The sequence below is a fragment of the Plectropomus leopardus genome, chromosome 18, assembly GCF_026936395.1.
Source record: "Plectropomus leopardus strain MGB_pleo_1.0 chromosome 18, ASM2693639v1, whole genome shotgun sequence".
In the NCBI taxonomy this organism is placed as follows: Eukaryota; Metazoa; Chordata; class Actinopteri; order Perciformes; family Serranidae; genus Plectropomus; species Plectropomus leopardus.
Genome location: NC_142193.1, coordinates 29,656,041 through 29,680,352, shown reverse-complemented (window position 1 = coordinate 29,680,352; position 24,312 = coordinate 29,656,041). Strand labels below are relative to the sequence as shown.

The window sequence follows — 24,312 nt, the reverse complement described above, 5'->3', positions numbered from 1 at the left end:
GGGGTATAAATTAGCAGCACTCTCTCCTGTCCTCTCTCCAAACATTGCTGTCTCTTCATCCTTGTCGACCCTCCACACTTCACTCTGCCTCTGACCTCCTGCCTGTATCGCTCTGGCACATAAATTCACCTCCTTTATGGCTCTTGTCGGCAACCTCTGCACTCCCCTAACTCATGCTCGGCGCTGTTAATGCGCAGTGCATTTGGTATAAAACCCTCCATTTTCAGTCAATGAGCGTATAAATCCGTTGCTGTATATCTGCCTCTGAAAGGAATATAACTTCTGGTTTTACTGTACAGTCTGGTTACTGTAACTGAGATATTTCACAGAGGACGAGGACATAACCTGACACATGCGCTGCACATTGCAGCAAGGCGTACGCTGATAAGGTTACAGCGAGGTTCAATTACCCCGAGAGAGGAAATGTAGCTTTATTCCAGGACTTATTACACAGTGTGTTTGCGAGCTGTTTCTTCCACAGGTCAGTCTGTTAAACTGAGTGTTATTTTTCCAGGGCGGAGAGATCAGCTGCAGTGTAGCCAAGTCGGACCTAAGGTCACCCTGGCACTGAGAGTTCACATCTGTTCAAATAAATCCTCCGCTGTGCCATCAGCAGTAAAAACACACACACGCACACACATGCATTAGTGGAATGTAACTACGTAGACTATCTACTCACACACATTTGGGCCATACTGGAGTACTTCCATTTAATGCTACTTTATACTTCTACTGCAATACTTCTACTTTTTTTTTCATATTTAACTACAATTTAGTTAAAATTGAAGTTGCACATAACATTTGATTTGATTTGATCTGAAATTTATATTGATGCCACGGCATCATCTGTTTCATACAAACAGACATAAATACAGAAAAAAACAAAAACATAAATACAAAACTAAAAGATGAAATAAATACAAAAATAAAAATTACGCAAAAAAATTAAAAAAACACATAATACAAAAATGATGCAATAATTTAGTAAAACAACAAGACATAAATAAAACATGACATAAATATAAAAAAAATAAATATACAATTTTTGAAAAACAACACATAAAAACAAAAAAAACAACAGAGAGAAAACGTAAATACTGAAATGCAAAACAACACATAAATAGAAGAAACAAAATAACATTTAAACAAAAAACAAAACACAAACATCACAACAGGCATTACAAAAAGCTGATGCAGTGCAACAAATATGTCTATATTTTTATGGATATTTTGTTTAAATGGTTAAGCTAGTTAACAGTACTGGATACATTGTTGAAACAGCTAAAAGTAATAGTTAACAGTACACTAATGATTCAAATAGTTGTCAAATAACTGACTAATAGTTGTGGATAAATAGTGTAAAGCTAACAATTTTAGTTAAATGATTGAGGAAGTTAGCGAGGTAGTCTTGGCTATTGGATGTATTGTTAAAATAGCTAAAAGTAATAAATAATTGGTTAAAAATCACGGCTTCTGCTGTAGACGTATAAAGGCAAAATGACCAAACCAATCTCATTGTATTAAAATAAAATCAGTTATTCCAAAATGGTTTCTTTTATTGTCAAAAGTGTAAAATAATATCCAGTTTAACATAAATTTAAATGGCAAGGCTCCACTTAAACCAAACATAATGGTAGTTAAGGCAATCTTTAGGTTATGTATTGCATTTTACTTTTCAATGGACTTTCACTTGTAATTATTTTATATTGCAGTATTATTGGGCCTACTTTACGCAAAGAATCTCAATACTTTCTCCAACACTGTATAAACGCACGCCAATACATCAGCCCTACTAAAACACACAATCTCTCACCAAACACACGCCACCAAAAATAAATTAAAAAAACCCTGAAAAGTAACAAGCTCTATAACAATATTTCATCATTTACTTTTTACACATTCCTGACTTTGGCACCTGTCATGTGTGCGGTTTTTCCTTTTTTTATTCTTTTTACAAGCTCGGGCTGCTGTTATAGAGAACACAGCTCACGGGAGGGAAATTTACAGAGCGTGTCCTCCCCAGGCCGTGCAGTGTTCACAGGGATCAAATACTCCCAAGGTGTAGTGTGTGTGTGTGTACATGTGCGTGTGTGTGTGTGTGTGTGTATAACTTTATATTCGTCTCCACCGCTGCTACCACCTCCAGAGCTGCTGCCACAGTGTTTTTTACAGAGCCCAGGACCTCGGTGTGCCCTCTGAGTTTCTCTTTATGAGCTCTAGCTCATCCCTCGACTTGTAGAGAAAACAAGAGCAGAGCAGCTTTTATAGGACTCCTGGGGGAAACACAAAGAAGGAGGAGGAAAAAAAATAAGAGAGAAAGTTAGTTTGAGGCTTCTGAATGGCAGGAGAGCGGAGAGCGAAAGAGGAGGTTAAAAGCACCTTTTACACTGACTGTTTAAAGCGGGAATCACTGCTGCATCGAGGTCTGTGTGAAAGCAAAAGCCGGCAAGAGGGGATTTATAAGGCATAGCTTTGATTTATAATAATAACTAGACTAATACCTAGACTCAAATTATGCAAATTAAAATTGCGAGTAGAAAATACGCCTCATGGGAACACGTCAATTTCGAAAAAACTCCCATTTATCGCAAATAAAAAGTTTTTACGCTTGCCTGAGATGGTATTTCAGGCGATTCTAAAAAGCCATATTTTGTAAAACTGCAATGGAAACATTTTTTTTGGCTTTTCTAGGTCACATGATGCTATGGCTATGTGCTCGTCAGTAGAAACTGGCTCCCTCATGATGCAGCAGGAGCTACAAGAGCTGGTATTGCATCACATAACTCTGAGAAAGTTGAGCGGATCATCCAGAAGTTTTGAATCCGCAATTTCTCTGTGAAATTGTGGACTATCAGCTCCCAGAAATCCCTCATATGTGGCCGTTTCCACGTATAATGGGCTTGCCTTTCCATTATTGCTCAAATAAAGCGCCTACATTGCCTTCAGTTGGAAATAATGACGGCTAATGCAGTGGCATGTCAATTTACGCCTGTTAAATGCATTGTCTTTTCAAAATACACATTTAACAGGAAATAACCAGTTTATAACCATCTTATTAGATGGATACTGTCTTTTTGAAAAGAAACTAACAACGTTGGTAAAACATTTTTTGTTTATTTGGTTAGGTTTAAAAGAAAACATCATGGTTTGGCTCAAAATTCATAGGGAAGCAAACAGTGGGCTCCTGGGTGAAAGTCCGGGGTTTATTGGACCCATACACTTCCACTTTGCCTTCCATATAGGAACTCTGCAGTTTTTTACATTACATCATTACTGGTGGCATTTCAACCTGATGCTGAGTGGTGGCATAACATATCGCCACAAGAGGGGCCTTTTTGCGTCTGTGTCTGATGCCGAAATCACTCACAAAGTGGCGGTGTCTGATAAGCGATGAGATTTGGCTGCATCTTTATCCGCTTGGATGAAAAAAAAAAGTCAGAAGAGAGATGAAGATTCAGGGAAATGGAGAGTCCACATTTGTCGAGTTGGGAATGAGAACCGGCTGTTCGGGGTAGCTGAAAAAACAAACAAGGAGAAACTTCCCATTGTTTATAAAGCGCTGCCCATGTGTATGTTATATGTCACACTAGAGGCTGATGCTGCTGTGTCTAAAATCTCATTCAAACTGACGCTGTGCGGCTGCGTATCATACCGCCACGGTAGATGTCTTTTCGCATCGGTGTCTGACGCCGCTATCACTGACCAAGCGGCAGTATTTGGCGAATTGACAATAAGAACCGGCTGCATCTTCATCTGCCTGAGTCAGAAAAGAGATGAAGATGAAGAGAAACGTGAAGCAGGCACAAGGAGGATGTGAACTTTCCCCCACCGACACAGACTCACTTATGTGGACTCCCTCCTCCACGGGAGTCCCGAAGATAAACACGTTTAACATCTTTCACCTCGTCTCCTGACCTCCTTTTTCACCCTCATGTCCATCCTTCTCTCTTTCTCTCTCTCTAAAACTTTCTCTCCTTTTGTTACTTCCTTTCTCTCTCTGTCCAGATGTTTGGCCCGGCGGCAGCAGCAGCGTCAGACGCAGAGCGAGCGAGGACCTGGGGCTAAGTGGTGGAGATCTCCAGCGTGGACTGGAATGCTGACCCTCTATCCATCTCCATCAGCGGGGACACATTTGTTTGACTTGAGATGTGCTTGTGTTTTCTCTTCCCCACACCTGCAGCTTCCTCTGAACCGTGCTCCCCCGCCCGCCTGCCCACCCCCTCCTGGACTCGCTGGACTCTCACTGATCAATTGCTTTAAGTTGGAAAAACACTCATCCAGCTGCTACTGCTTTTCCTCATGTGTTGTATTCTCTGCTTCCAAGAGCTCAGCAAATAGGGATGTATTTTAACTCTCTAACGACTGGATCAACATCAGTTTTCTGGTGTTGCATTGAGGCAGCTTTAATAAACATTTGCATTTCTGAAACTCACAAAAATGGATTTGATTTGGAAATAAGCAACTTGCTAAGAAACATGCCACAAATTGCAAAAAAGTTGTAAAAGCTGAGGCGAGAATGACCTGATAATTATGATAATTAAATATGGGGTATTATTAGACATTATTTTAAAAAGGACCACAAAAGTATATTTGAAAATCTTCTAATTATATATTTAAAATATTGTCACAAAAGATTTTTTTTTTTTTGTTGCTTTTTTATAGTCATTTTCTTGTTTATATTTTTACATTTGTATTGCTTATTTTCTTAAAGCATTTACGCCTTTGAAATCTGAGAAAATCGATTTGATTGCCCTTGAAAACACGGGAAAAAAAAAAGTTAAGAAGAAATTGACCTGAAAATTAGCTTTAGGGGAATATTAGATATTATGAGAAAATAGGAAAGATTTATGGAAAACAACACTTTTAAAACTAATAATTATGCATATAAATTCATGTTACAGAAAAAAACATTTTTAAATGATTTTTTATAAACACCTTTTAAGCACTTTTTTTTTTTAGTAATTTTCTTGTTTGTTATAATTATTTTTTATTTTTTGTTGCTTGTTTTAAGTATATATATATATATATATATGTTTTTTTGCCTTTATTCGGTAGGACAGGTTAAGCACATGGGGGAGAGAGGGGAAGATGATAGCAAAGCGCCACAGGTTGGAGTCGAGCCCGCCACCGCTGTGGTGACGTCATAGCCTTTATGCATGGAGCACCCGCTCTACCACATGAGCACATGGTGCCCAATTTCAGGTGATTTTCCTATAACTTTTTTTTAGATTTCTCGCTAAATTTTGGGTCATTTATTGTGAAGTTGCTCATTGCCGCTTCCGGTGCTCTTAAAAGATACAAAGCCACTTTGCTCAAGTTTCAAAGGGTTCATCCGATGAAGTCGTGAAACAAAGCAGGCGTGCTGAGTCCACTGACAGCTCCTGTCTCTCTCTGCTGTTTGTTGTCACTTCTGCTTTGATTGACTGCTGTGAGCGCCGGCCTCTGGGGGAGCGGCGTCGCTATCAGAGGCAGCTCGTGTGCATAAAACAATAAACCTCCTCCGTGTTATGATGGTGTTCGCTCCACCCTGGAGCTGAGCCGGCATTGTGACTTTCAACAAACTGCGGTTTGGTGCAGATCAAACACTCCTCTCATTTTTGAATTTATCATGCAGCACAAACCCAGCCCTCATTAGTCAATGGCACTCAGCAAGTTGTAGCGTCTAATTCTGCGGGGCCGCCCAAACTTATCACCCTTCATTTCAACATGGTGGGCTGCCCCGTCGCTGAAACCCTCTCAAGCTGTTCCAGACATCTGACAACAGCCACATTTATTTATTGACTTCATTTCGCTTACGGGGCAGCCTTTACAGCTCCCTTGAGTGATGCAGAGTTAATGTAGAACTGTTCATTGCTCGCGAGTGTTTTTTCACTCCTCCTCTCTCTCTCTCTCTGTACCGCCACCTCCTCTCCCTCCTTTAAACTGTTCTTAAGTGTTTAAACACTCGGGTAATGACGTGCTGTTGTGGAAGCGAAAAACCATGTGGGATAAAAAAAAAGAAAAACATCCATGTGGGCTTTTCCCCCCGAGGAGGAGCGAACCACCAAGGATGGGTCGAGAGTGAGGAAGGCCCTGTTAATCAAAATGAATGAGCACCTCTCAGGGCCCTCGTGTCCACGAGGCCACAGAGGGCCGCTCAGGAACATGGAGCTCATAGTGTAAAGAGAGATCCAGACACGGTCCTGCACAAAACTATCAGCAACTGCCTCGCTGCGGGTATTAAACAAGTGACTTCCTGTCTGCTCATCTTTCCACCATCAGGATAACTGAAACATCTATTGAATATCTTGTGTGACCTCAGTTTCCGTAGTTCCCACACACATACCTCTTCTGCAGCACCACCAGTCATGTTCCAAAATTATTAAATACATTTCTCATACAATTAAGTCAGTTTGCAAGTGTGCATTCAAATTTTTACCACATGGCAAAAGAGGAAGAAGAAGAAGAAGAAGAAGAAGACGAAGAAGAAGAAGAAGAAGAAGAAGAAGAAGAAGAAGTCTTATCTTCCACTGAGCTCTAAAAACGTCTACAGGCTCCCCCAATCATATATATATATATATATATATGTATCGCTCTCTCTCTCTCTCTCTCTCTATATATATATATATATATGTGTGTGTGTGTGTGTGTGTGTGTGTGTATTAAAATAAACAATATGCTTAAAATAACAAATAAAACAAACAAACAATAAAAAGTAAAATTACTGCAAAAGTGCTATATATATATATAAAAATATATATGTGTGTGTGTGTGTGTGTGTGTGTGTGCGTGCGTGCGTGCGTGCGTGCGTGTGTGTATTTGCCTAAGCCTAACTTTTTTATGTTTGTTTTATGTCTATGTAACTCTGCATGAAAGACAATGTCTTTCAATGGGCACCAATTCATCAAATATCATATAAATCATTTTATGAGGATACTTCGACTTGTTATATAAGGTATGATTGCTTTTGGTCATGTTTTTTTATGACAGTTTGATGTGTCTGGGCTTTAAGTCTTTGAAATATATTGGTTTACACATTAGTTTACAGCATTTTTTCAGTTCCTTATACATATAAAAAGAAAATTAAAGTGGGCCGAGTGCAGGACTCTGTGGCACTCCTTTAGTAAGTCGTTTTGACCTGTGATTATTGACTTCTACTGACTTGAGTCCTACCTGAGGGATAATTACAAAATCAACCTACTGCTTGTCATTAAGCGACCTTTAAGGAAATTCTGCTGTTTTTTATTTTTTTTTAATTTACTGGCCTACTTTTTGCAAGTGACTGTAAGCTGGAGTTTTTTTGTTTTGGTCTCTCCCAAAACACAAGAAATATCAGCTATTTCATAGAAGAAAAGAAAATCCAAAATATGATATAGTCTTCGTCCAGCTCTCTGCGCCATAACGATTTAACATCAACTTGAGATTTTGACCATATTTTCATACTTCTTCAAATCACATCCTGTGATAGCCTTCCTTCCGCCTCAGCCAGGTCCTAATTTAAGATCTTAAAATGCTCTTTTTGTGTCTCCCTGCATCAATCTTTATTTGTCTGAAATAGTCCACCCTTGAGATGACAGTAAGATTTTAAAGAAAGCTCGATTGGATTATAAATCAGCCTACACAAAGTCAAAATTATGTGTCAGTGATGTCACGGCGGGGTTAGGAGAAACAGATCAGACTTTACTAATCTCTAAATATGAGGATGATTTATTTTCGATGAGACAAAGAAAAGACGACTGCGAGCAGCAAAATTTTCTCGGTTTGGCCGAGATAGTCTGATAAGTGTTTTCATCGGCTAAAAGGAAATCGCATTAACTTGGAATCGAGGACGAGACATTATCGCCATCATTTCATTAAAGGAGGCATAAATATTGGCGGTTCAGCTTACATTACCCAACAGTTATTATTGCATCGCTGTCTTCTGCCTTTTGAGGTTTATCATGTTTTTGCTGTTTTTCCTTTTGATTAAGTTTAGGCCCGCTCTCTCCCCCTCTCTTCTCTCCCTGCTGTTGCTTCTACAGCGTTTCACAGAACGCCTTCAACTCAGCAGCTTTTTCAAATTTGGGGCTTGCGACACTCAGCCAAAAGCCGCAAATTACCCCCCTCTAGCAGCAGCGAATTAGGAACAATTTTGTGTTAGCTATAAAAAAGAGAGAGAGAGAGAGGAGAAGTGAGGGGAAAATATAGCTTACACCAGGGACCACCAACAGAGGCAGCATGGGATGAACGGCTCGTTGGCCGACAGTTTGGGTGGCAGGGCGGTGCTAAAAAGCAGCCTCAGTGATCTTCAAGGCAATCAATCCTATCATATCACATCTACATAGCACGGCACAACATCCATTACCAAACACAAAGGCCTGAATTAGTGGATTTATGTTGCTGTTTGCAGGATGTTTGCAGACCTTTACGGTCTCCTGAGCACACAGAGACCTGCAGCAGTGATAAAAAAGCAGCCCAGGTACAAAAATACTCTGAACTAGACTTTATCAAAAGTATACTTATTAAAAATGTACTAGAAGTGTGCTATTTGTGATGCACTAACAATGTACTCAGTCCCAGGTTAAAAAAGTACTTTGAATGAGAATGAATCAAAGCGTAAGTAATATATTTATTAGCAATGTATTTAAAATGTGCTATTTTTGAAGTATATAATGTATTCATGATATGTCATTAGTGCTTCTAAAGGCATCCTAAAATACATTAATACAATATAGTATTGTATTTTAGTATGACTTCAGTAACACCAAGGACACATCATTAGTATATTAAGTCTATCGTTAGTACATCGTAAATAGCACACTTTTGTGAATTAATCAAGCGCTCATGAAGTACAGTAAGTATACTTTCATACATTTTTAAGTGCACTTAATTGTGTTTTAGTATGTCTTTAGTAGCACTAATGACGTATCATTACTGTAAAATCTGACAAGATGAGTTTACTTTAAAAAATATAGGGCACTGAATGCATCGAAAAATGAAATAAATACTACTATTAATCTTAATTTCTGCTAAATTTCTATCTAATTGTTATGGTTACATTTAACCTTTATTATATTTCCTGTTTTTCAAGTTGTGGCAACTTTAAAAACTAAAAGTTTAATGAAATAAATCTTTCTTAGCAACTTAGGTAAACCGTGTTTACTGTGCTATATACAGAATCTGTGTTCTGCTGGTTGCAAACTAGTCAATCATATTTGTGTTTTCTTAAAAATGTTAACAAAGGGAACTCGCAGATCTCCGAACCTCATCAGCAGCAAAATCCTCTTTGTGATTATCAAGTTAAGCCGGACTAACTTGATTTGCTGAAGTAACTTTTATAAAAGAACAAAGTAATTGTTTAAGTCGCAACAACAATAATAAGTAAATACAGCTAAATTTCAGATAAACTTAACAATTAGACATTAAAGCAAAATCAAATGAATATATACAGTTATATTTACTTTTTTAAGGCCATCAGTTTTCAAGATTATTTTGCATAAGATCAGTTTGTAAGATTTTACAGTGCACATAATAAATAATAAAAGATGTACTTAAGTATATTTAAGTGCATCTTAATGACGTCTCACAGTCAAGTGCATTTAGTTTGGCTTTAGTAGCACTATAACATATATTACGTATATTAAGTACATTATTAGATTAGTCAAAATAGCACATTTTTTAATAATTGATAATATGCTCATGGAAGTATACTCAGTGTACTTAAATACATTTTAGTACACTTTTTGAGCTTGGGGGGCCTGTCTTCTGCAGCGTTATTCACTCTGGTGACACCAAAGGGAGAAAAGGATTCGTATGAGGTGACAATCCGCCGCCTGGAATTTTCATTCTCTCTTTCGAAGAGGGTGGGATTTTTGATTTCCCCCCGCTATGCGGTTGGTCCTTAACTCGGAGCATTAATGTAAAAAGGGTCTTTTTCTTGTTTCTTACAAAGCGTGAGGTTTGGCATGCCCACTTAATCTGCTTCCATTGAGCCAATCCATGTTTTTCCCATTCTGGCACCCTCACTACTCCTTTTAAAATCCATTTCCAAGTTGTAATATGCCACTGCAGACGTTATTGAGGGGAGAAATGTAATGGGGGGGGGGGAGAGAAAGTGCAGACAGAGAGAGAGAGAGAGTTTCCAGCTCTTCGTGGCGATGCCTGGTGTGGAAGGCAGAGCACTTTGTCTTCCTCAGAGATCACTCAGAACCAGGTTGGGGTTACTGACGCTCATTAGGCCGCACGCCGAGCGCCAAGCCTCGGACTGTGCAACTGTAATAAGAGCCTGACCCCTCTCTGACACATCTTGGCCCACATGTTAATTGTGTTTCCTGCTCCGCTTTTGATTAACAGAGAGTTTTAAGTCTTTGTTTGTACGGCTAATGGCTCTCATTTAGTGCAATAAGTGGTTTCGGGGCTGCCGTGGGTGACATCACACTCCTGCTGCCTTTGATCTCGGGCCTGTAAAGGCTGCGCTCGGTGGTTTGAGGCCTTGTACCTGCAGCGGATACCGCACACGCCGACGCCCATGGAGGCACAATCCTGCAGAGGCAATGCCAAGCTCAAAGGGCAGGGCGAGGGCACGAGGTGGGGAACAGAAGGGCACCAGAGCGACTGTAAATAACGGGTGCGCAGAGGAGGGGTCGAACCCGAGTGCCACCCACTGAAACACAGAAATGCTGCCTCACAGGCGTTTTTTGAGAAACAGATGTCGTAAAGAGGAGGATCTATCTGCAATAAAATCCTGAAGCAACTGCGGATTTTCTGAAGAGGCCTAATGGTGCATTTCCTCCAGAACTTGGCCGGCAGAGACTCGGTCTGAGGGTAAGAATAGAATATCTAAGAGGCTTAACATAGTTTGGTTTATTTGGTAATTGTCAAGACACAATGTTCAAATTTAGCCTAAAGCAGAATCTTCAATGTTATTCAAGCCAAGGACTCCTCAGGGATGGGCTTATTAAGTAACTTCCATTTTTGAGAACTCGCACAAAAAAAATCTGATGTAAGAATAGGAATCGGATTCATCCGACAACAGAAACCAAGAGCAATTTGCAATTCATTTATTAAACAACCAGGCCGCAGTTAACCTATTCAACCATTAATTAAAAGCAAAAATAAGTTTCTGTCGCTGCCGTTAAAACTTGTACCGACATCCGTTGTCTTGTGCTTCGTTCAGACGCCTTTCATTTACGCCTTTAAACCTCTGAAACCTGGGAAAATTGTCAAAAATTGAGAAAATCATACTGAGAAACTTGGCAAGAAATGACCCATAAATCTAAAAAAACATAGTAAAAGGTAACAAATGAGGTAGGGGCACTCGAGACTTACGACAGCAGAGAGCGATCGAGTCTGCAACTGACTTCCAGTTTAGCACTTGGCGGTCTAAAAAATGTAATCTTGCAGCTGTTTTAGACTTTCCGAATGTTATCGCTCTGGATGGCTTATATCTACATAGTGAAATAAGGCATCTCGTGGGGATTCTGATGCTCACAAAAAATTTCACTTTTGGCCACTATGTAAAATTTGCATGACAGCTGAGGATATCATACGAACCTCGATGTTGCTCCAATATGTTTCTACAGTAGCCCAGAACGGACAAACCAAACGCTGGCTCTGACACGTTTCTTTATTTTGGCCACTGTAGTTAGCAGCCTTTTATGAAGAGCCAAACAGCATTGGAAAAACACTGATCTTTTACATGAAACTGCTTTATTTTGTGTTTTTAATAGTTTTAATCACTTGGTCTGTTTGTTTTGGAGAGGAAGAGACCTCTGCGGAAAATTCGGCTCCCGGTAAAAACCTCCTGAACACTGAAGGAATTCTAACTGGGAGAAGTTTCAGCTGGTTGCAAAGTGCAGCCCTAACCACTATTGATGCCACTAAATCCTCTTAAATTCTGCACATTGCTCCTTTAAAACTTAAATTAAATTATCAAACAATGATTTGGCAGTCATTCTGAGGATCCCTGCGGTCACGGATCTTTAAGTATTTATAAAGGTTGCATATTTTTAGTTCACTTCTCCCCCATCAGATCATTTACTTTCTTTTCCTTTGTTTGTTTTTCCTTTCTACCTTTTCATTTCTCCATCTTTGCCTCTTTTCATCTTGATTTTATTGTCCCCTCTGCCCCCAGCTGCAGATCTCTCCTCCTCTCTCTGTATTTTCTCCCACTCCCTCTGAGCGCGTGGCTGAGGTGTGAGATCATTCTCCTTCTGGGTGGCTTTCCTGCTATATGTCACTGTCATCTGTTGGCACTGAGGCTTGAGGGGGGGTCCCCTTTTCCAAAAACACACCGCACTCCGCTTCACCACCCTGAGCATAATAAATTCTTGGGCACGAGACTGGAGAGGGGTGCACCAACGGAGCAGCGTGTTTTACTGGGCTTGGCAGGGTAACACATAGACCGGTGAGAGAGGGAAAGCAGAGAGAGAGAGGTGGGGGGTGCAGCAAAAGAAGGGTGGAAGATTTATAATTGAATAACTCCCCGAAGCAGGGCAGCGGGGATCGGCCCTGCCAGGAAAAGCAAACGCCAAGGAGCGAGTGAGGCCGATGGAAATCAGCCATTAAAGTGAGAGCAGAGAAAAGCTCGGCTGTGATGGGCCTCGGCAGGAAGGTGCGAGATTTACTAATGATAACTGAAAAACCACAACACCTTCACCAAACTCTATAACCGAGCAAACCGCCCTCTGAAAGCACAAACACAAATCAGTCTCAGCCAATCAGGTGTTCAGTTGCACAATAAATCACAATACAGAGTTCACTTTATCCAGAACCACAGGGTTGTTTTTGCAGGCAAGTTTTATTTTAATCCTTTAAAACCTGGAGTGAGGTCACTTTTTTAGTGCTGCTTCCAGACGCCCTTCACAAGTTTTCAGATCTTTGAACCCATGGCTAATTGGTACGATTTTTTTCCAAAATGTGTGAAAAAAGGCACTGAGCAACTTGGTAAGAAATGCTGAAATTATTTTTTAAAAAGCTAGACAAAAAAAAGTTACATATTTGAAGTTCGGTTACAGAATTAAGAACTTTCCCCCGGTCATTTCCTTGTTTTTTTTTTACTTTCTTTTTCATACTTTTAAAATGTATGTATTTTACACACAATACATAATAATTTTTAAGGTAATTTTCATGCACTTTTTTTTTTTTTTTTTTTTCAAATTTTTCGATTTTTTTCTTCTTTTACTGCTCATTGCCTTCTTTACATGCTTTCAAAAGAAATCAAACCAATTTGCTCAGGGTTCAAGAGTTAAATCTCCCAAAAACATGTTTTTAATTGTACAAAATGAGGTGCATATGACTAAAAACTGCACAAGATTAACATATTATTAACCAGCGGTGTAGGTTTCATTTCAGTGTTGGGGGGTCACCAAAAAAACAGTGGGTTTGGGGATCCTCAGCCAGAAAATTTTGACAGGAACAACACCTAATTTCCTGTATTCTGGTGATTGTTTTAATGCACCAAATTGTGCCTTTTCTGCATCACTGACTGTGCTTACATGCACACCAATATTCCACTATTATTCCAAATACTCTGAATTTGACACGCCGCATGTAAACAGCATATTGTCTTTAGCTATTCCTAATTACAGGCTTTTTTTCTAAACATAGTGGTTCCGATTAAGACGCGAGATATGCCGGTATTATTTGTGTTTTAGGAGCATACTCAGGACATGTATACAGCTCATTCAGATTGTGTGTCTCATTGGGGTTTTCACCACAGTTTGCAGCTCACGGCCTCTTGTCTGTTTACTCTGTGCACAAACCAACTCACCAACAGTTTGCAGGGCTGGTGTAAAGATGTATGCTCAAAAGAAAAACCAACATTTCTGGTCTGGAGAAGAAACACACCTACTTTTAAACATTTGAAAAGACTTGGATATCAACAGTTTTTTGGATATGCACAAATATTTTGACTTTTTCAAGAAGGTGGTTGAAGTAATCAAAGATGGAGGCTGTGTTTGCATGGTTGAACAAATCTCTGAAAAAATCCTATTCTGATGCAAAAAAGCAAAATGACAATCGACTCCACTTTTTGATATTTTGACGTTATAAATGCCATGTTACGGCACAGTAATTGGAGTATGCATGGGGCACGTAAATGGGAATACTAGTATTAGAATACTGGCAATATTTAACTTCAATAAGGAAAAGTGACACGTGAGTTTATAAAGAGCTCTAGAAGATCATAACAGTTTGCAAGCCAGCCCAATCATAGTTTGGGTAAATAAATTAAAGCTGATGTAAAATAAGGTGGGGTTGGGGGTCCTCCGCCAAAAAACTCTCAAACACCTAATTTTATACATTCTGTTGAACTGTTATGCACCAATTTGTGCTTCTTCTGCACACACTTATAGCGGTAATGTCTTTAATTTTGTCAAAGTAAACGTCCTCTGCTACTTTCATGCTTTTATTGGGTGAGACAAATGCACATCTTCTAAATACTGAAGGGGACATGTCCACTGTGTCCCCCTCTAAAGGTGGTATAAATCTACACCTATGTTATTGACAATCAGTAACAAACAGTGACATGTAATTTTGAGCATGAAATACATAATTTCTCGTATTCTAGTGATTTTTTTAATGCACCACTCGGTGTCTTTTCTGCATCAATGTGTTGTGTAAATATTTGTAATATGTCAATATAAATGTCCTCTGCTACTTTCATGGTTTTATTTGGTGGGGACAGATGCACATATTCCAAATATTTAGCAGCATGTGCCCCCCTCAAAAAAATCTATGTCTATGTACTGTTGTATTATCGGATCAAAATCGGCCCTCTGCCTGAGTGACTTTATATTATTTCGACCTGGTGTTTTGTTCTGCATATACACACTAAATTGAGATCAATTCAGTACCATAGTTAATGTGATTTCTGCATCACTTTTAGGGTTATTTACCCAAACTCAATATTTTGCATGGTTGTAAACTGTCACAACCGTCTCTAGCTCTTTATAAATATATGTTATTTATTGCTGGTAACATAGGCATAGCTTTAGGTGGTGCAGGGGGGCACGTACCCATTAATATTTAGAAAATGTGCATTTGCCCCACAATAAAAACACGACAGTGAACATTAAAGACTTTTATACCACTGATGCAGAAAAGGTAGTATAAAAATAACAGCATCGCTGGTTGGACTCATTGTTTTGGGTTTTCCACCCGTGTGTATTGAGTAAAGTTATTGCAGATTTTTTTAGTGTGCAGGCAGCCTAAACACTCATATTAAAGCAGCAGGCTGTGAGACAAGAAAAATATTTGAAGGGAATTTATTCCAAATGATGCATTTCACACTGGAACAACACATTGTTTTTCCTGTCCCGACTGAACTCGCGGGGGTTATCCCAGAATGCACCGCTCTCTGACTTTGGGTCTTTCTGTGGAATCAGAGGTAGTGAGGGCAGCGAGGCGGGGTGCTCCACCAGTGAGTTTATCTTGCCTGTTTGGCTTGGCGTTTGCGAGTGGAGAACGGTGCAGCGGCGCTGTTCAGCATGAATGAAGCTCGGGCTGAATCAGTTTCTCCCAGAGACGAGCGCCACATCAGAGCGAAACGCTGCGATAACTCAGGACTGATAATCCACGTGGAACTGGGCAGAAACACCGTGTAACACGGCACGCACCGCTGACGGGCCGCCACATAAAAGTCCATTCGTCATGTGCTCTGATGCGATGAATCACCTTAATATGACATTGAGTGCAGTTCTCTGCGGCGACATATTCAATTTAAAACAGGATCCCCTTGTGTCAGATTCTGAGTGACTTTGCAGATTACGTTAAATTTGACTTGGAGACGCCTCACAAAGGGAAAAAGTCGGAAAATCTTGCTGGTAATCATTAAAAAAGACGCTTTAACTTGTAAGAGAAGTGAGGATTTAATAAAGCATGTCACACTCAATGACGCACAAAGGAAAAAAGGGAAGTAAAAAGAATTTAAGCAGCGAACTGGCAACTTGTAACCTCCTTCAGGATGGAAAACTGATGTGCACTCACAGCCCCCCCCACACACACACACACACACACACACACACACGCTGAGTTGCTTATTTTAGCAGGTGCAACGGCCTCTCCCCCCTCCCAAAAAAAGACCCTGCCTGACTCCCCCTCCCTGACTGTGTGCAGTGTTTGTCTGTTTCAGTTTCTCTTTTCTTGACTCCAGCAGAACGAGCTCATTGTAGAGACAAAGATTTCTTTTTCTGGTGCACTTTAAGGACTCTTAACATGTTTTATTCACCTGACCACAGTGTTCAAGCACATTAACCCTTTGATACTGGAGCAAATTGGCTTGATTTCTTTCAAAACCATGGCAATACCTAACTTAACAAAAAATGGCCCCCAAAAATAGCAAGAAATTAGTAAAAAGTTACAAGAAAATTACCTCAAAATAGGATAAATAAATAAATTTAAAAAAAAAAAACAGAAAGAAAGGAAAAAAGAAAAGTAAAAAAAAAAAAACTACCCCCGCCCCCCCAAAAAAGTGCTAAAAAAAATCATATATTTTTCTTTTTTTTTCATGTAACCGATTTTTAGATATATAATTAAAAGAATCATTAATAGATTTTACTACAGATTTTTCTATAGGGGTCGAGCAGAGGACCCCTAAACCCAATGTGTCATCTGTTGTCTGTTCCCCCCACCCAATACTGAAAGAAAACAACAAAAAACTATGCCAAATATGTGTATTCTAGGCAGTTTTTACTCTTTGTAAGAGTTTCAAGATAAAACTTGATACATTTTGTCAAGTTGAGCCTAAGGTCATCAGATCTGTGACCCAAGTCTAACTCGAGTCCGATTTATGTGACTCGGACCACACCTCTGGATACAGCACCAGAATTAATGTTCACATCACTTTTAGTGGATGTAAACAAACTAAAATATGCCTTTGTTGCTAACTGTTATAATCTCCTCAAAACGTATGTTAGTTTATTTGCACTTTATTGATTGTTAATAGCATCGGTGTAGATTTTCCCCTCAATTTTTAGAACATGTGCAATCCATAAAAGCATGAAAGTAGCAGAAGATTTCTGAAAAAAATATAACAGTTACACCATAAATTGATGCAGAAAAGCACAAATTGGTGCATTAAATATTCACCAGAATGCAGGATATTAAGTGTTTGATGCTCAAACCGCCAAACCCACTGTTGCTTAATCGTCCCCCGCAATGTTAAAACATAACCCGACACTTTTGCTTAACATGCAGTTTTTAGGGTATGCACATCATCATTTGTACTACTAACATACATTTAGGACAGTTTATAAGACAAAACTTGTTGTGTTTAATGTCAGTTTTGTCAAATTGAGTCAAAAGTCATAGGTCACGCCCCTCTCAATTTTTAGAACTTGTGCATTTGTCTGTCCCTAAAAACACAAGAGTAGCAGAGGACTTCTGACAAAATAATAAACAGACACACCAAAAATTGATGAAGAAAAGCACAAATTGGTGCATAAAATTGGTGTATTCACGTGAATGCAGGAAATTAAGTGTTTGAAGCTTAAAATTTTGCGGCGGAGGACTGCTAAACCCCCGCAATATTAAAACATAAACCTACACTCTTGGTTAACAATGTGTGCATTTTGTACAGTTTTGAGAATATGCACATCATTTTGTACTACTAACATCACATTTGGGGCAGTTTTTAAGCTAAAAAACAACAATTTTGACAATAACTTGGCTTTGGAGTGCTAATTCACACATGTACACTGTAACAAATTCCTGCAAAAATATGGCCACATATTAAGAGTTATGCACTGATTTGTTTTGGCTTTGTCTTTAAATACAGTAACACTGTAAAACTTGATGCTTTTTGGAGCCAATATTACACTGTAAACCTCAAATTCTATCGTAAAGTACTGGTGATATGATGTTGAAGTATTTTCAGGTAGTGATACTGTAAAATATCAGTAGGATACTGGACACTACAGCTGCCAGTACATTATTGTAATTTGTCACAACAGGTGCTCAAAAGGATCGGACCAGAAAATGAGGGAGAGGTTAGACTAGTACTTTGATTTTGTCAATTCAAGTCCACGGGCATTAACCCGTATGTTGTCTTAAGGGTCAAAAATGATCCGCCACTATGTTTAACAGCAGAGAAAAAAACCCTAAATGATCTTTTGTCAACTTGAAATCCAAGGAACTTTCCTAGAATGACACTAACATGAGAAAAAGGAAAAACATGCCTTTGCTGTACACCAACAGGATAAAAAGTTTGTCTTAGGGGTCATTAGGGGTCACGCACAGACACGCACGCACACACTCAGGAATGCAACAGCAAGTCCATGCACACACACTTACATACTGTCCTCACTGTACAGTATAATGTACAGTTTTTTGTTATTTTTCCCCATAATAAAATGCATCCAAAACTACTTTTTGCACATTTCTTCTACTTTTTAGGCTACACAAGTGATACCTTGCTCAAAAATATATTGACACCTATGCAGTGCCACTAGCAATAATAACAACAAACAATTCTGAAGGGTGTGTTGTAATAAAAACGAGTGGATTCCACTGATTAAACGCAGTCTCTCTGCACCATGAAGAGGGAAAACCTCGATATTCACAAAGTGTGTGATGAATGACAGGTTGTTTATTCATGCAAAATAGATTTGGGGTTTAAACTTCAATCAAGCTGCTTTATTTTACTGGTTTAGAGAAGGCGGGTCGGTTTTGACATGTAGGACAAGTAGAATATACAGAAAGTTAAGACATCACGGATTAAATTTGCAGCTCATGTCCACACCTCTGACAGTGACACATCCTGTTTATGTGTGTGATTCTACGTATTTTGACTTATTGTCTGCTGTATGGATCACACACAAGACTTTCAATTTTTCCAGCTTTCCCAGAGTTACAACCTGCTGCAGCTTCATGCACAGCTGTGACTGAACAAACAGGAGCGAAGCCCCGAAAACTGAGAGAAAATGTTCAGCTGCTGGTTTCCAATCAGATAAGAGCAGAAGTGCTGCGGTGTGTGTGATATGAATCTCATGTTGGATCAGTTTGACCACAGCTCTTGCCGCAACTGTTTAAGATTAGCAGCACAAATATTACACTTTTGGTCCTGACAGAAAAAGAGGAAAACCTCAGCACGGATTGAATTAGATCAGTTTTGGGCTCATGTGTGAGATCTTCTGAATGGAGCTCAGAAAAAAAAGGAGAATCACTGAGGAAAGTCTTCTTTCAGGAGTGGGCAGCTCAGCAGCACATCAGGTAACAATCTTTTTATTTGTCTCAGCCCCTCGCTGGGTGCCAAAGTCTGCAGGAGGACTAAAGCGTGCGGTGTGATCCATCAGCCCCGTCCAAGAGCTTCAGCACCCTAATCCATCTAAAGCAGCCCCAGAATAGAATTAAATAAATACTCCCATGCTCCGAAACCTAGAATTATTTAACTACTGTCACTCTCACTGTGAAGCAGCGCAGCGTCGACTTAAATGAAAAAGTCAAGGAGAAAATAAATCAGATCATCCGAATTAGTGGAACGGGCGGAAAGTTTGAGGATGGATTCAGTGATCGCATGATTTATTCTGTCTGTGTCTCCAGGTGAAATCACACACGCGAGATTATTGCATTTGTTTTAGGTTTAGATGATAGATCAGGGTTTGATTTTATCAGCTTGATTCAGATTTTTAAACAGCTGAACTTTTACACAGCAGACTGTAAGAGGAAAAAAGGACAAAAAATATAAGTCAGACTGTTTGGATTCCTCTTTAAAATGTTACTTTCAGTGAAATTTGATGACTTATAACATACAAATATTAACTTTTTTTTTATCATAATAAACATGTCTGCATTGAGAAATGCAAATTATAAAGGCTGACTTAATTGTCTTACACTATTGTATCCTGTATATTTGTATGTTTTTAGTGGGTTGTACACAAATTTGGGTGCATTACTCTTTTAGGTACAACATACAGTTTATGAGAGCCTGTTTAAATGTTATATTATGTTTGTGCCTTTGTTGTGTTTGCAAGAAGTCACAATTGTTGGACTATTTCCTTATTTAAAAATTGATATTTTTTTGTTTCATAATTGTTGCATCACTTCACAGTGACAACATAAAAACTCTTTTAGGACTGTATTTAAATGAAGGAATTACCCTTTTAAAACTCACCATTTTTTTTCAGATTTTAAAATGCCCATAAATAACAAATAAATGATTCTTTTTTTAAAATAAAAACTGAAACAAAAGTGTATTCAGCTTAACATCCTCTGTAATATAAGTGAAAATTATAATTACACTGAGTGATTTAACTGAAAATGCTCATTTGTGGGAACATTTGGGAGGTTTTATGATCTTTATGCTGGAACAGATGAGATTATTTAGCATCAAAAAAACGTGTTGAACAGATTTTCTCGCGGGAACAGGCGGACAGAGTGTGTGTGGCCCTGAGAAATAAGGCAATTATAGGCATGTATAATTTCAGCGTTATATGCATGAACTACACACACATACACACACACACGCAAACACGCGTGATCAGTCTGTAAATGTAACTTCAGCTCCTCAGATGCCGTGCAGAAGCTTTTGATCATGGAGATTTATTGTTATTATTAGCCCATTATTATTATTATTACAGTTTCGTCATAATTTCACGCACTAATAAAAGTTTTGCAGACTTTGACCTTGACAGCGGAGTCTGCCCGACTTGCTGCATAATGCTGCTTTTCATGTCATTGTAAAGCCTGCCATATAATATTTTACAAGCTTTATTTTTGTAGTTTCAATATATTAAATATCTCACAGAGCGTCTCAGTCGTTGATAATTAAATTATCGTCCAAATTAAAAATGCTGACACAGATGTAGGCTATTTTCACTTGTATAAGATTTGTTTTTATTTATCTTATCGATTATTTTATGCGGGAGTCATTTTCACGCAAACAATTAGGCCACAAAATCTGCAGCATATTAAGTCTTCAAATTATTCGTCAGTATTGTTTTTTGTCCGTTTTTCCTTAAATAATACCCCTTAATGTTTAAACAGAGGTCATTTTATTCAACTGTTATTATGAGGCTAAAGGTTAAGGCCCAATTAATTAATAAATCGACGCAGGAATATTAAAAAGACGGAAACTGAAATTGAAAGTAAATTTACGCATGAAAAGTCTGTTGTTTTCTGGATCTTCCTTAAACTAAATAAAAAAGCTCCGCGGATTTGTACAAAATACAACTGAACGCAAAGTTTAAATATTTAGTTTTATTTTTATTTCTTTCCAGAAAAAAAAGTAAAGGAAACTCGTCATTTAAATATTTAAACAAAAGAAGATAATTCGTGATCAAAATTTTAAAAAGCTTTTTGCCATAAAATTGAGAAAAAGGAGAGTTTTTTTCTATTAAACATATCTACAACATTCTTTGAAAGCAGACTCGTCGCTGGAGAAATTCTGCTTAAATTGTCTCTTGTTACCTGAGAAAACACGAGTTCATCTCTTGTGATTATTCATTGTTCGCAGTGTTAATGTGTTTGGAGAGCTCCGCGCTGCCTCGCTGTAGTTTCTGATATTCTTGGTGTAAACTGAGGAAGTGCGGGGACGCTGCGGGGTGGAAGAGCGCCGGAGACGCGTACGGAGCTCCGGAGCTCAGAGGAGCGGAGTAAGCAGTGCATTGACCCGGGGAGAAGGCTTCGACGCCCGGCTGCGCCTGCAGGAACGCCTTGGCTGTGAGCGCGCTGCGGGAGAAGAAGCTGGAGAGAGCCGGCAGGATGCTGCTGACAGGTGGGATGGCGGCGGGGCCGCACGGGGAGTGCGCGTGGTGATGGAGGTAGGGGTAGAGCTCCAGGCTGGGAAGCTGCAGCGCCGCGGCGCCGATCCCGTACGCGCCGTGCGGGAACCCGTGCAGCCCGCTGGGCTCCAGGTGCTGCTCCTTCAGCGGGTCGAAGCGGAAATGCTGCCGCTTGAAGCGCTTCCTCCGCCGCAGGAAACTCCCGTTTTCAAACATGTCCGAGGAGTTTGGGTCCAGAGTCCAGTAGTTGCCCTTCCCGGGGTTTCCAGGCTCTCTGGGCATCTTTATAAAGCAGTCATTGAGCGACAGATTGTGTCTGATGGAGTTCTGCCAGGCGGGGAACTTCTCCCGGTAATACACGAAGCGGTGGCTGATAAAGTCACAGATCTCGCTGAGGGTGAGCCGCTTTTTTGGACTCTGAAGTATCGCCATCGTTATGAGAGCGATGTAAGAGTACGGAGGCTTCACGGACGCGGGTCCTTTGCTTTTAGCGGGGGACGGACACGCCGGATCCGGGCTGTAGGAGTCCCGATCTTTACTCTGTGCGCTGGAAGCCTTCGTGGACTCATCCAAAGGTAAGAGCTGCTCCTCTGCGCTGTCTTTGAGTCCTTCCCCTACCACGTCGATCACAATATCCTCCATGATGTCCAATGTCATAGTAGAAGTCCACGCGTGAAGCCAACACCACCTGCCAACAGGTGGGATAGTGACAGCTCTTCTCTTTAACGCGATCAACAGATTTTTACGCACGACTCATCTCCATTCACAAAAAAAGTGAAGACCGGAACACAATCCTCCTCCTACTTCCCCAAAAACTCCTTCCAGACTCCTCGAAACCGCACGCGCTGATATCCTTTATTTTGGTGCCTCTGAGCGCAACGGAGCGGTCAGCGAGTGATTGTGCGTAAAAGCATAAAAAAGTGTGCGCGTCCTCCGAGATGTCCAGCATCATCTGTAATCTGCGCTGCTTTCCTGTGGGTCGGGTGGATGTGATGTCACGTTGAGGCGCGAGGGGAAAAGATCCTGACCAATGGAAACGACGCAAAAGGTACCAAGAGGGCCGATACCAGCCTCCCGGAGCACTCTCATCATCGGCACAGCGGTGCCAAGTCGACGCGGACATCAGAGATCCGCTCAGTGAAAACATCCTGAAGAGCAGGAAGAGGTTTATTTTTAGAGGCCAGTCAAGCCTTTTTTTCTTCTTCTTTTTTTTCAAGATTTCAGAGTTGACTCCGAAAAAAAGTGACAATAAATATGAATAATATGAAGATAAATGAAATGAAAACTTTGGTTTGTATGCATCTATTAAAAAAAAACAAACTTTTTGTAGGCCGCTCCTTCACCTATTTTTAATGATTTAAGTTATTATTATTATTAAAATTTCTTGATTCTGATCGTATTTACTGTTTATTTGGTGGAGGAAAAAAAAGTGGAGAAGTATTTTTGGGAAAAAAAGTCCCTGATCTTCTCTTAATGTAGAGGGATTTTGATGAAATATCTCAATTTTAAGTTCAGATTTGGTTGTTTTTTCTGACTTGAGTGTCCATCTCACATGATGTGTCAAAGGACAGTTGGAAATTTGAAAATCTAACGATTACTTCAGGTTTGACAGACTATGATAAATGGTGTAATTTTAGTACCTTTTTAAAGAGAACATGCTCCTTTTCTTAAAAAAAAAGAGGCAGTAAAATAAGTACAAAATACAGCCATTTAAAGTTGTATGCCCCTCCACTTAAACAAAACAAAAAAGCCCCTTCCCAGAGTTTAAAAATTATTTGACATATGTCCCCCTTTTTGCACCACCTCCTCCCCTCTCATAAATAATGAACAGTCCCTAATTTTCTAAAACTCCCCATTAACAAAGATAAGCACTAGGGGTGAGGGAAAAATCGATACAGCATATTATCACGATATTTATGTGTGGCAATATCGCTACAGGGATGTGAAGTACTGATTTTTTAAATATTATTTATAATAAATTCTGATCTTATTGCTTTTTATTTAGTGTAAAAAAAGTGACGAAATACTTTTAAATACTTTTTTCATTATATATCGACCCAAAATCAAAGAGGTGGAAACTGTCATCTTTGCGCAGCGCTGTTGAAAAGTCATTATATAAAAGGCTATAAATATCTTCATTTCCAACTAAGTTGATCGACAGTTTGGTGACATCAGATCGCCATCCTGAATTTAAAGTCTGAGGGGGGAAATCCCCAAACGCTTCTCCACGCGAGGCAGGGACTTAAGCCTTAATCCTCCTCGAGGGCTCCTGCAGCCGCTCTTTACGCACACACTTGACGCGCAATTACATGTTTTCAGACAGCGGATAAAACGGGAATGACTGATTTTGTTGCTGCTGCAGAAAATAATAATTTGTCGCCTGCGTGCACGGTGACTTCTCTGGAGGTGGATTTTTCAAAATTTAAAGAAGTTGCACTTGAGCTTCCCTGAGATTTGGTAAACATCTCCGTGTGTGAAATGGAGAAGGAATAATATTATTGGTGCAGTGAGTGTAACCTGGGTTAGAAACTCTACACTCTCTGTTCTCCATCTGAGCGCAGACCTATCAAAGTCCGCCGTAACCCCGTCAGATTATCTTCTTTAATAATGGGCAGCTGAGAGCAGGATGGGAATA

The 24,312-nt window shown here is 39.6% G+C and overlaps 1 protein-coding gene and 1 long non-coding RNA gene across 2 annotated transcripts in view; both read right to left on the bottom strand.

The window, feature by feature from the left end:
* Positions 1–991: 991 nt before the first annotated feature.
* LOC148186532 (uncharacterized) overlaps positions 992–24,312 on the bottom strand; it is a 58,288-nt gene continuing 34,967 nt past the window's right edge. Inside the window, exon 4 of the long non-coding RNA XR_015774818.1 lies at positions 992–2,273. This is a non-coding gene — a long non-coding RNA (uncharacterized LOC148186532). The remainder of the gene's footprint in view (positions 2,274–24,312) is intronic.
* On the bottom strand, positions 21,139–22,799 carry foxd7 (forkhead box D7). The gene has a single exon (XM_042505544.2). It carries the CDS (start codon positions 22,332–22,334, stop codon positions 21,393–21,395), a length of 942 nt encoding a protein of 313 aa, XP_042361478.1. The 5' UTR covers positions 22,335–22,799; the 3' UTR covers positions 21,139–21,392.